General features: G+C 39.9%; 1 protein-coding gene across 6 annotated transcripts in view; it reads right to left on the bottom strand.

Moving 5' to 3' along the window:
* The window catches only part of SEMA6A (semaphorin 6A), a 120,528-nt gene that overhangs the window by 32,310 nt on the left and 74,527 nt on the right, over nt 1–13,691 (bottom strand). For 3 of the 6 annotated variants that reach the window (XM_071731140.1, XM_071731141.1, XM_071731142.1), the window contains exons 12-17: nt 10,939–11,094; nt 9,371–9,547; nt 8,481–8,621; nt 8,306–8,386; nt 6,284–6,342; nt 4,512–4,532 (exon numbers count right to left, since the gene is read on the bottom strand). In XM_071731140.1, coding sequence (XP_071587241.1) covers nt 4,512–4,532; nt 6,284–6,342; nt 8,306–8,386; nt 8,481–8,621; nt 9,371–9,547; nt 10,939–11,094 — 635 coding nt within the window. Of the gene's footprint in view, nt 1–4,327; nt 4,379–4,511; nt 4,533–6,283; nt 6,343–8,305; nt 8,387–8,480; nt 8,622–9,370; nt 9,548–10,938; nt 11,095–13,691 lie in introns of all 6 variants that reach the window. The other 3 variants (XM_071731138.1, XM_071731139.1, XM_071731143.1) reach the window with 2 other exon arrangements.

The raw sequence follows: 13,691 nt of genomic DNA, 5'->3' as shown, positions 1-13,691 counted from the left end.
ACAAGAATATGCTGAAGCATCAAAGCTTTCAGTCCTAAACCATTTTATGTTTGTAAACTCCTGTGCTCATCCACAAGAAAGAAGTGAAACAATGAGACAGAGGACAGGCTTGAGAATGGAAATTATGCTGTTTCCAAGTCTAACAACTAAACCACAGTACCAGCATGGGGTTCCAGGCTCTGAGTTAATACCCCCTCAGCAACTCCAACAATGTGTACAATATTTGGTCAGCCTACAAGCAGAGCTGCACTGAACATAAGAAAGCAATTAGTCATACCTTGATAAGGGGGCAAAAGAGAAAAAATCCTGCCAAGTAGCAATCATATTTTATGCCTGTGTTTGATATGCATTTATATGCTCATATCTCTGTCCAGACACTCTCACTTCAGGTGTGCTTAAAGGGGGAATTCTAAGGAAAAGCCTTAAGTATGGTTAAAGAAAAACATTTCTTAATACAGTAATCTAGAGGAAATATATGCCTAAGGGACACATTTTCTGAAAAAAAGATTTCCTGAACCATATGCTACAAATACATAGAGAACTTCTTCGTAATGGAAAGCTAAGGCTTTGTAAAGATATTAATGTGTACCAGATGGTCGTTAGGTAGAGAAGGTTTTCACACAAATGCAAGAAATCAATCTATTCGCTCTGGTACTAATGTGTTAGCCTAGTACACACTGAGAAACAATCTTCCACATGTAATTGAGATAAACTTTATTCCATTTGATTTTAAGAAAGCAGGGCAGGAGCAGATCAGACTCTAATAGCCTGTCCCACTTGTGTTAGGACTGTATTCTGCAAACACGTATCACTGGGCCATGGCTGCTGGTGTATGCAGTAGCTCTGTGTCCTGTAAGACCCTGATTAGCCAGTCCTGCTGGATGAGTTTCACCTCTGAGCAAAGTGGTGTGACAAATGTATGAGCTGGTTAAGTTTCTCTCACTGACAGAAAAGATTAAACTGGCAGGCAACTCAGGCCTGGGCCTCTTACACATAGTTATTATTAAACCTTTACAATGTGCTGTATAGTTTGCAACATGTAGTGGGTTGTTTTTTTCCATTACACCATTTTTACCATTCTGATATTGTAAACAGTCTTTACTGCAATTTAAAGAGACTTCAGCATATCTGAGATGTGGCTAGTACCTTTATGTTAATATCTGTTAATACCTAAACATCTAAAAAGACAGTAACTGCCTTTGTTTTAAAACCATCCATTTGGAAAACAGCAGACACAGTGCTTTTCAAACTTAGTTGTTTAAAACAAACATGTAAAAACTGATATAGACATGTTTTTAAAAAATCTGCTTTAGGTGCTTTCATTATTTGCAAAGATTTTTCATCTGGAGTGCGGTAATCAAGTAACAGGAGAGCAAAACCACTCAGTGTCTATGGGCACGGGTAATGATTCAGAAGGGCTGCACTGCTGAAAGGACAGCTCATTCTGAAGTGCACTTGTAAAATACAAGAAGGTTTTTTCAGGTTTAAAACAAAGACAGGGATTCAATATGTATATGATAGTTGCTCTAATATGCGCAAGTCATTAGGATCTCAGAGGTTAAGATGTCTGCACACTATCCTATTAACAGCTATAGCAACCTAATTAGACAATTAGAGGAAAAGGCTAAATCAATACTACAGAGGGAGAAAGGATTATGGCTAGGGGGTAAATAAGGGCCCAATTCACTAAGAATTGATGTCTCCAAAGGTAATTGAAGATGCTTACAATTTTGCAGAGGAATACAGCCCAATCTCCTTGTTTAAATATACAGATCTGGCATAATCTCTCTCTGACATTCTGCTGCCAGACTTTCTGCCTCTGTTCTATTTGGATATTAAAGCCATGCACCTGAACAGTCACCTGTGTGGATTTCCATTTTACTTGTTTACAACTGATCACAAGTCTGCCCCAGAAAAGAGAGCCCATCTCCCAGACTGAGGAGGAGGCTGATGGAATATGAAGAAGACAAAGACTAAGGGCTTGGTTTTCCTTTCATTCCTGATGTACCAGACTGGCAGTAAATCCACTGAAGTGAGGTGATTTATAGTGGAGTAAATCAAAGAAATCAGGCCTCAAGAATTCTTTTTTAACTGTAGTTTCACATGCCTTTGCATATATTGAGCCCACTGGATCTAAAAGCTCCTTGAGCATTCACCTGGTTGGCATTCTGGAATACCTTAATGTTCTAAGATTTAATCTACTAAGAAAAACCATTTAACTCTGCTCAATAACATCAAAAAGCACCACTTAGAATTTTTTATTTCTCTCAAGGAAGAAAAATGATTCAGAGAAGCCACTACAGTTAGCTAACATAAGCACATTTACTGACACTCGTTTACTAACTTGGAATTTTTTATACTCTTCACGTGCAAGACCAAAGGAGGTGACTTGAACATTTGCTTTTGCATTTTGCCACAGCAGGTGAAAAGAAACATTGGGTATATCAGAATAGGTATTTCAACTAAACTCATGAAAGGAAGAGTCAGCTTGCTACGTTTTTCAGCATGTACCTGAGCAGGGTCAGTGAAATCATCTGCAAAAGACAGGGCATGAATGGGAACCAACGTTAATGTTAGCTCAGCATTTCTCCATTTCATCTGTCAGTAGAGCTGGGTTTATTCTATCTTTGGACCTGGCATTCCAGGACAGTAGAATGGGCCCCTTTTGTAACCTACACTCCCTGGGACTGCAGCTTTTTTCACTCTACTGTTCACTTGAACCATTTTTTATGCTTCCTTAGTCAAATTAAAATATCAGCTTTTGCTGAAGTCCCTACTTAGGTGATAGCTGATGGGGTCCAGAACCACAGCCTTACAGCTATAACTATGCAGCTTATGAATGCACTTAGAAGCAGGAAACCTACAATATTTCTGCCACATCAGCACTATGCCCAAGGCCATTTTCTTTTTCTTTACATTAAGCAGTATAGATTTTTTTTCTTACTGTTCTTTTAATTACTATGCTATATAATAGAAATACAGTAATTTTAAAATGAAAGGAAGTACAAACTGTATGTAGATGAAACCATGTTATATAAATATATATATATATATTACAGAGTGGCAACTTCTCTTTGATTTTGTATATTCTCTTCACTGGTTTTCATTATCATACTTCCAAACAAATTTCATCTGCACATATGGAGAATTTTATTTTAATTTTATAAATGTTGAACAGTATTACTGTACATGCAGTTATTTACACTCTGCTGTACTGAGCTGTCATTGGTTCTGTGTTGTACGTAGATTATTTTGCAGGCACACAATAAAAGGATCAATTAAATGTTCATTGCAATGGCACACTGGCCTACCTCTTGCTAAGTTCAGCCAAACATATGGTGAATTTGCCCTAGCTCTGATGAACTGCAAGTCTCGTACAGACTGACAGCAACTTTACAAGCAAGCTCCCAGCCCACATGGAAATTTGCCATTGACTTCACTGGGAGTAATACCACACATCTTCTTAGCTTGTGAGTACTTGTCTTTGTTTAGGATGTCTATAAAGAGAAACTATTGCACTATATGTCTAGGTTTGCATTTAAAGTGATTCTTTATTCTGCAATAATTCCTCATGAAGACATTTATTCTGCACTCCAAGTACCAGTGTAATCCACTTCCAAATAGACAGAACAAAGTGGTGGTAAGTACTGTAAGCACAGATTAACAGCTGCCTCATGGGAAACTGCTCCTCTTCAGATCAGGCCATTTAATTTGCTATGCGAATCCCCCTTTTTTTTCAGACCAGGCACCATTCAGGTATAAAGATATTGCAAGCATGGAAACATCAGTGAGTCATGCTAGAAATGACAGGAGCTTCCAGGAATCAAGGCATAACCCAGTCTCAACTGACATAGGTAACAGGATAATTTTCCTTATGAGACTTTCTTTTATTCAGGGGCAGTCCTGCTCCTTTCCCTAAGGCATCTCTGACTGGCTGCTGTCATGACTGGCTGTAGCAGTCATCACACCAGCTTGGACAACTCATGAGTGGGACATGAGCTGCTATCCTGCTCTTCCTGGTGAACAGATAAGATGCATTACTGCACCAAAGTGTTCCTTTGAGTGTTCAGATGAAGCATGCTCTAAATGATGTCTGCTGCATGCTGCTAAACTAGGCTGTATCTGACTGTAACAGAGACAGTTTTGAAGGACTAAAATAGAGTGATTGCAAGTCAAGAGGTATGATTTAATCCTGGTTTTGATTAGTGAATCAGGCCCTCAAAAAGAAGACAACACGAGTGAAAAAGGGTAATAACTATTTGAGTACAGGAACTACTAGCTAACACAAGGATCTGAGTAGAATTTTAAAAAACATCTGTAAACTGACCATACACTGTGTTGTAAGACATTTCATGATCAGGTGAAGCAGTTGAAATGTCTATGAACAAAATAAATTGGGAAGAAACATTAAATACAACAAAGGAACTAAAATACTCAAAAAATTTAGTAAAAAGCCATTCCTCCAAAATGGATTTGCTGTCAGTAAATAGTGAAACTAATAACTTCCTTACCATTCAGGGCTACGAAGGCATCTGAAAGACAAACAACAGGGAAAAATAATTATTTCTTTGCCTTTTTTTCCATTTAATAGTTGGCTGCTTTGGCTGCTAGCAACCTTCTATGTTTCAGCTGATATTTACATGTATGTGATTTGTAATAATACCTGAAAACAATGTCTGGCTTTGAAAGTTGGCCAGTTTTGTGCAAGTGATACCAAGTGGGAAGGCCAGCATCCTCCCTGCCATGGCTGTCTTTGCAAGAGCAAGTCCTAATCTAATGCGAGGCACTACAAGTGATGCCGCCAGAAATGTGAGTCAGTGAGGACAAACTCACATGACCCAATACTACATGAAGTCATAAGACCAGCTGGGTCAGCAGGGAGTGAAATCTACCCCTGTATCATGGTTCACTGCATCATTTAGGTCTAAAGAGGGATTTAAGCAGGGTATGAGCTTTGCTGCTCTCTGCACAGGAGCAGATCTGTCTCTCTGAGCACAACGTGCTGCTCTTGAATGATTTCCTGCCCTTACTTTATATTTAACTTTTCCCAGGCACACTCCACTCCTGTCTAACATGTTTGCTCAAGAAGAGCAGAACTGGCTGAAAAGAATAACGCTGCACCAGATGGGAACTGACCTGACTTTGGTGCTAACCCATTTTGCAGGGAGCACAGGAGGGACTATGTGTACACCTCTTCCAAAAACCTTAAAGTTGGCCTATGTAACCCCACCTTAGGGCAGAGAGAGGCAGTAGGTGAGATGGAGGGTATGCAGAAGCTGAAATCCCTGTACTCCCCCAAGCACAGTGACCACAGTAATAAATGGCTCTTGAACAAGGATGCATGAGACATAAGAAGACTGGCTTTCTCCAGACCAGCCAGCCTGCACTGTATCCCACAGCAAACTCCACCCTCTGTTATTTTGCTTTGTATTCCTGAAGTAGTGACTTTCTCACTGTACTTCCTCATCTTCAGCAGTTCTATTGCAATTACAGGAATCAGTGCAAATTGCACTGAAAAGAATATGATTCTTGATTTCATAAGTTTATAAATAATATTCAGGGCTCAGAATTAGACCCACCCTGGCAAGAACATTTGGAATGAGATCTGTCCTGAAAAAAGATGTTGGTATTCCTGAAGGCTAGGAAATCACAATGCAGTGCAAGCTGTGCATGTTTAAGCACCTCAGTGCAAACCATAAATGTATAAAGCTGTGTTTAAGCTTCCAACTCACGTTGCAAGTACTGAAGGTTTACCATTAAAATTTCTTGAGTGGGGTCAGTTGTGCCTGAACCTTAATACCACTACATTGTTCAGTCTGTGTGTAAAATCCACAAAGAATTAAAAACTAAGTAGTTCCCACTCCTTGATCAAGATACAATGCTCAAGATATATTTCACTATTTCCTCGTCCTGCATGGGAATGGAGTCCAAGTCACAGTCTACACCAAGAAACCAAGCTACTCATCTACCAACCCAACCATCATAGGTAATACAGACAATGAACATTATGATGTTGCTATAACCAATACCTTTTGGAACTGAGGTTTTCTCACTACATAATTGTTTTGAAGTCCAGTGTTTGTATAAATTGCACCGGTGGTGCTATTGGCTATACATGCATTTAAACAACCATTCCTCTTCTCAGACTGCATCATTAGCTGCATTTGCTGTCCCTGTTGTGGCTCACATTGCTACAGAAGAACATCCAACAGGTAATGGTGATTTGAAGAAATCATAAGGACGCTGTGACACATGGTAAATAGAGGGTAAAAGCTTTGCTTACTTTGGCAGTCACCCAGGCCATCTGTATTGCCATGTTCTATGTCTTGTTCAAATGCCTGTCTAAATAATAGAAAGAAACAAAACCATATGAATAACAACATCAGAGGCACTACAAGAAAGAAATTACCACATGTATAACTGAAACAAATCCCTGCCATGAAACTGTCCCTTTCTTTGGAACATTCACACAAATGCTGAAAAATTGCAACACACACATTCAAGTTCTTTGTTCTTGTTTAACAATTTCTTGACTTCTGAGGGTGCTTTGTCTTTCTATTACTTTCACTTTTTAAAAATCCACAGTATGCTTCATTGAAAAGGGAGGCAAATCGATTAATATTTTTAAACTGTTGACTGTATAATATATGACATTATGGGGGCAATTATGATCCTAGCTTAACTTGTCCAGATAATACACAAGGTGCACCAATATTTTGATATAAAAAGATAACCCATAGAATAGGGTGCTGTACTGGAGGACAACAACCTGCACTCCGGCAATAATTTTTGTACTGAGTTGGACAAGGCTGCAAGGTGTAAGGTGAACTCAGGGGCCTCTATTGAAATCAACATTCACAGGCTTTTCTAGCTTTTAGAAGCTTAGTTAAGCTCTTAACCTCTGTCTGTGATTTTGGGTAACTAGTGAAACTGCTCTTTCAAGTTCCTGTATGGACAAAGGTGAATGACAAGAGCCTTGGAAAACCACCAGCACAAGCCCTTGTTTACATTAGTCAGGATCCTGCCGTTGAGGCATAATTGCCTATGAAGTACCTCATTCCCAGCTCTATATTCTCAAAATTCCTGCTCAACTGTCACATACTCCAGGAGCGTACCTAACATCTCTGCCTCCTGTTGTCCAGTTTAGAAGTACACTAGACATCTTCATAGCTGATCTGAATCCCCTTCCTTCCCAAGGGCTATGTGCTGGACAAAGAGCAACCTGCTGTGCCTCTGGACTGCACCATAGCAAGCTGTGCTGGCTCTGTCTTAGTGGATCTATTGATAAACACAGAAGCTACTTCTAAGAGTAAGGTACAGAAGTTACCCACAGCTTCCCACAGGAGTGCAAAAATACTCAAGCACTTTGGGAATATTGAGAAAATGTGATATGGACACAGGTGCATTATAGCATCATTCTATCAAATACTCAGTCAGGAATAGCCCACACGCTTGTAGTAGAGCATATAAAGACAGATGTAGCTATTGGATCCCCAGTGGACAAACAACCTGAATTGAAATAGCAAATTAAGAACATGACATAAGCACAGGGATGGGAACTCATCCATTATAAACTTAAGACCTATGCAGAAGCAGGGTTAAGCAGGGTCAGCTGTGGGGTTATCAATGTGTCATGTTTGTGCTACACATAGACCACTACCTTGAGGAATCATATCTGCACCTCAGAGGAGATAAGTGCGAGGTGTGTCAGATGTGGCAAAAAAATGAGATGTTTGAAAGGGATTTGATGTTTGATCTTCCTGCCTGGAGATTTTTAGTAACCACATTTAAAAAAACCTTTGAAGACCTTCATTATAAAATAAACAAATTCTATTGCTAAGCAAGGGGAAATCCAGCACTTCTATGAATCTGCTTTAAGCTCTTACTCTGCTCTGTGATTTGTCTGGCTAATGCACAGTAAATTAGAAGGACTGCTTTTGTTTTCAGTGGACAAATTGCTTCAGTAATTTAATTTGGATTCTATTGCCTCTTTAATCAGCTGCGATGGCTCCAGTGTGGGCTGGTCCAGACATACCCATCCAGTTCCCTCCTTTCAACAACACGCAGACCTTAGTACAGCTCTTTCATTTTCTTCTTCCTCCTCTTTCAGCAGTTACCAATCAGCTGGGAGTTCACATCAAAAAAATTTGTGAGAAATTTCAGAGTTGAATGCAAATAAGGTAGGAAGAAACACTTCCCACATTTTTCCTTCTGTAAAAGCTCCATGTTTCAAATAGCTCTGTCCAAGACTGCCCAGAGCCACAGCCAGAACTTCATGGCCTGCCCAGCCAAAGCTTGTACTCACTTGAAGCCAAGGACCAGCTGCATACACACCCCACTCTCCTTCACCCATCCGCAGTACGGGTCTCTGGACGCTATGCAGGCCCTTGAGAAAGAAGAGGACAAGGTGGCATCCATGAATGGACACATTTTCCCCATGCCTGCTGGGCAGGTTGCTGACAGCCACCACAAACACATACTTTTTGCATTTGCCATGACGCTCACACCGTCCCATGGGGACCTTGATGACACAGGTGGAGAAGGCGACGTACAGGGCACTGCTGGGCTTGTCAAGCTGCATCCCCACTATCCGCTTGTCCTCCACGCCATCGTAACTGCACCTGATTTAAAAAAATATGAGATAATGCTATAAATGTGTTCTGCTGGGAAACCAGATGAAAACACAAATGATTCCTCAAACTGAAAAAAAAAAAACCCAAACCCCAAACAAAAAAATAAAGCAACTAAAAACTCCCACTAAAAAAACCCTTGAAAAAGGTAGGATTGAACAAGCCAAGGAAAAAGAACATACAATAGGCACTAAAAAAACTCATAGACATATAAATGAGTATTAAAAATGCATGAGACAAGGGAATAAGAAGTGGAAAGAGATAGAACACCAGACAAGGTTTCCGAGGGGCTTTCAATTTTTGTGTTTATTCCTCTCCAGCACTCCAAGTAGCTGAAATTTCTGAGTGATACGGCCCTCTTCAAAGCCCCCTTAGGCATATTTGAGGAAGGCTGAAATGCAGGAGATTTTCCTTGGAGAGCCGTTTTGTCGTTGTTCAGTTATTTAGAGAGGAATCAGGTTTTTTTTATAGGATTAGGAAATTAATCTTCCCTTTAAGAATTTAACTTTTAATTATCCATCAACTGCTGCATAGGATGGGCTATTTTATACACATACTGAATAAAAAATATCTTAGTGCAATGTAGAGACTGATAAGCAGACATCCCCTCCCCAAACAATTTAAAATTACTCTAAAAACTTGGCTTTTCTAACCATTTCCCTTCTGTAGGACAACCTACTCTCTGGGAAGTCGGAAGTTCAAAGTTGATCATACATGAGTACAAAGAATCAGATACACACTTTTCAGGATTGTAAATGTTCATCTCCTCCAGGAAAAGGCTATCATTTAGGAAACCACTGTTTCCTGTCCGTGCCAAGAACTTTAGGATGATTCCCTTCTCTGATCCCAAGAAAACCACAGTGTAGTTCTGATTTGGCCCAGCAGCAGAATCCACAGCAATTTTGGTCAGGCGGTATCTAGAATAACAATACAGCGTTTTTTTGTCACTTGGAATTAGATTATAATTTATTTTATCACTTTTCCCGCTTCAGATAACTGTGTGGTAGCCTTCTAGCAAGCATAAAACATACATAAGCACTTCCCCTAGCTGAATAATCCCATAAGTCAAGACAGAATGTACCAGTTCAGCTCCCCAAACGGTAGAGAAATTTTGTATGTTTGTCTGCATGTCCATACCTCCAATAGCTATCCGAAGTGTTTGTGGAAAGCTGAAGGGGTGCTAAGAGTCTGAGGCCATTTAGGAATTATCCTTCTATTCAAAAGCAAAGTACTGCCCTGGTGATTTCTTCAGGCAGAGAAAAAAAGTCAGCACAGTGAAATTTTGTTTAATTTTAAGCCCTGTCACATTAAAACTAGCAATAATGATAACTGATCTACATTTAACTTTTTTTGGCAGGAAAAGCTGTGTGAGTGCAATAATGAAACAAACGCCATTTTACTTCACTAAACTAATCACACAACTGCCACTAACTGAGTTCAATGCTGAGATGATACTGAAAATTGGGATGACACAATTTATTGAAAATGAGTTCCAGTGATTTAGACACAGTTACCCAGTAAAGGTGATCAAAGGAAAGTGCTCTGCAGAGATACAGAACTTGACATAAAAACCTGACAGAAGATACATTATTAAAACTAAGTCAGACCTTTCCAAAGCTAAACACTGCCCAGCACAAAACTCTACCCTTGTACGAGAAAAAGTGGGAAATATGGCAAAAGTTAGTCACGTTATTCTGTTCAGAACTAGAGGGTATATAAGTAGTATAGGGATGACAGCAGACAGTGGGAACTTACTTTGATAAGAAGGGGATGGTATATTTGAGCCTTGCTAATTTATGAGTCTTTGTTCACATATCTTCATTATTATTTTTCTCTTGTTGCCATGGAAAGGATACAGATTATGTGTTTACATTTGTCTGTACATTCTATAAACATATCCCAACATATCCCAACAGACATCTTCATATCCTGTCAATGTATCCTGGCAGGCATGTTTGTATCCTGTGTACATATCCTTAGGCTGTCTCCTGATCCTCACCCAAAGTTTTCTACAAAGTTGTCTCAAACACTGACCCATAAGCCAAGAGGCAGGTCAACCCTTCCAGCATGGCATTTCCTTCAAGATCCTGTTTCAGCACAGCATTGTTGGAAAGGGCTGAGGTTTTTTCCTGCCTTGAAAGCTGCTCAGGGAGCTCTGTGGCATCTGCTCAGTGCTGCCATCATTCCTAGCTGGATGCATGCCCAGCACATGGAGGATGTTTACAGGATTTGAGAGTATTCTGAGTAAGACTACTTAGCACAAATCAAGAGCTATGATGATGAGAAGAGTCCACTTGGAGGTACATACCTGACCATTGTTCTCAGAAACCAGGGTCGATTGACAATAGCAGGTACAGCCTCATCCATCAGTGGATGTGTTTTGATGAAGTTCAGAGTATCATCCGGGAACTCATTAGAGGTTACATATTTTTCTAATGATGTAGAGCCAGCACAGCAACCTGGCCTAAATAAAACAAAAGGGTAAGTCCAGAACACTTTTTTGATCTCTATGCCAAACCTCTTTTTGTAATGAGGCCCTCAGTGAAATCTGCTGTACATTACAAGGGTTTCAGTGGAAGATAAAGTCTGGTGGACTTGTTTAGCCCCTCAAGGGAAGTTTAAATTCTGCTCTGTTCTCTGCTTAAAAGGACCTAACATGTAACCTGAAAGCACAGAGATATTTTTTCTGCAGGACTGTGAGACACTGTAGCTCATCCACTTACACAGAACTCACTCATTTGACTTGACGCTGCATACAGGGAACAGGTACTCTCTGATCTGTAACTTGCCCAGTTGACTGCTCTTTTCTTTGGGAATAAAACCCATGCCTAATATGTAGAAGGAAGTTGATTCTTTTCTAGCATGTGTGAAAGAATTTGGCTTTCAGTCCTGTCTTGTAGAAAGCACAGAAGACAACTGAAGAAGACAATCCAGCAAGCATCTATGTAATCATTAGTTTTACCCTTCTTTCAATTTGGATGAGATTATTTAAGTATGGTAGCACATTTAGTACATTCACTGAAATATTAGTGATAATTTTTCAACAACTTAAAAGTAAATCTTCTCACCCTGTTCCTAAAATCTACTCTGCTCCTCACTTAGCCTTCCTGCCTGGACCAGTCATTTCTCCACAGGAAGCAGCAAAATGCTTTGTTTGTTACCAATACTTTGTGGGTTATTTTCTCTAACAAAAGGCTCATTCGATCCCATTTTCTAGAGCACCAAGATTATTCAAGTCTTTGAGCCACTGTGAGATGGGAAGATAAAAGATGGACCATTCACTCATAAAACACACTGTGTTGCTTATTTTTCATCTGCTCTGACATGGGTAGAACCACTGACATCAACAGAGTAAGGCCAACTGGAACAAAATATAGCACTGGTCCTATCATATCTGTTGTTCAGATTTACATAAATATTCAAATCTTAGGTAATGAAATCCTGTGTGGGAAGGTAGCACAGGACTGGAGGGGACCTGGTGTGTCAGTGAGCGTAGTCCCACACAACTGCACAATGCAGAGGCTCTGCCTCTTTGTATCTGAAAAATTTTGGTTGTCTTATAAGAGCATATAGGATTAGTCATAGAAGGAGAGAAGGAGAAACCAAAGGCATCGCCAGCCTCCTAGGTCCTTACAAGGGTACTGATTCATGAGGTGACATTCCCAGAGAAATCTAGGGAGCAGCCTTCTGACACCGTGGTGCCTAGTGTTTCTGTGTATCTAATCTGAAGGTCTATTTCCCACTAAATCCTAATCACACGTTTTGATCAGACCTGTTTTAATCTCAAAACTTGTTCAATCGATTAAGTATAAACCTGAGTAAATCCTGCTGTGCACCTCAGCCAAAAAGGGAAGCAAGCTCCCTGAAAGGCTCCAGTACGTTTCTGAGCAATGTTAGGACCAACAGGAGCATTAATGTTTCTGCACCATACTGAGATACCAACTAAAAATTACCTTATTTCAAAGGCCTCTTGTGCCTCTTGTGCATTTCAACATCAGTTAGAAGTAATGATTATTTCTATTAAGCAGATTGTTGGTCAAATGTTACAGGAAACAGAGTTCACCAATTTAGTTCAAGTTGTACTAGCATAGAAGGAGCAGTGTTATCATCATCCTAACTCCTAGCCTGCTATTGGCTCATCACATAAACTAATGTAATCTTTTCTTTTTCTTTCCTACTGAAAAAGATTTCATTTTCTGCTTTCCTCTTTCCCTGGAAGTACTCTTTAACTGAGTTAATTCCAAACAAGCAATCTTAGAGCTGTGTTCCAGCCTTGCACTACCAAGGCAGCCCACCATGTCCATAAGTTGCAGGAGCACTGCAAAAAGGAGGAGAAAATCCAGCAGCAGTGCTATCAGATGCCTTTTTAAGGCTCAGACAAAAACAGACACCTAATTTACCAAATTTTCCCGTCACCTCCAGGATCTTAAGTGACAAGCTCAGAATAAAGGCAGCACAGGAATACCATACTCATCAACTCTAAACCTGAGGGGCCAACTTTGGATTTAGGCAGAAGCTCAGTTGCCACCACAGAGCTTCAGATGTGTTTTTATTGTGAAGTTATGCAAGATATCACAGGCTATGTAAAACATATACTGAGGTAGTGAAGCTTGGCTGAGATAAATGAATTTGCTTTATCTACATTAGTATCATATGCAGATAATGCAGAGCAAAATGCCAGTGGTGTAAATGAGCTAACAAGTGGCTGTCAACAGCAAATTGTACAAAATGAGTGCTTGCTAGAAACACAAAGTGCATGTAATAGAGGAGCCACATGAAAGCAGGGAAGTGGAAGCAGGCAAACCCGCTCATAGGAGGAATGAAGTAAATGGAATCTCCATTTTGATGGAATGCTGTTTTTTTTTTCTCTTCATGATGCATCTTCTGTGGCACATAAATTGTATGTTAACTGCACAGCAGCAAACTGCAAAAATGGTGCAAGCTTTGTAATGATATATATCCATTACCAAACCAATTTGCAACAGGTTGAGGTGCCACTCACACCACTCTTTACTGATGGATTATTCCAACCAAGTAGATATGATGCTGACCTGATTTATG

The sequence above is a fragment of the Heliangelus exortis genome, chromosome Z (assembly GCF_036169615.1).
Source record: "Heliangelus exortis chromosome Z, bHelExo1.hap1, whole genome shotgun sequence".
Classification (NCBI taxonomy): domain Eukaryota; kingdom Metazoa; phylum Chordata; class Aves; order Apodiformes; family Trochilidae; genus Heliangelus; species Heliangelus exortis.
The sequence above is the reverse complement of the archived record's forward strand: the minus strand, read 5'-3'. Positions and strand labels throughout refer to the sequence as shown.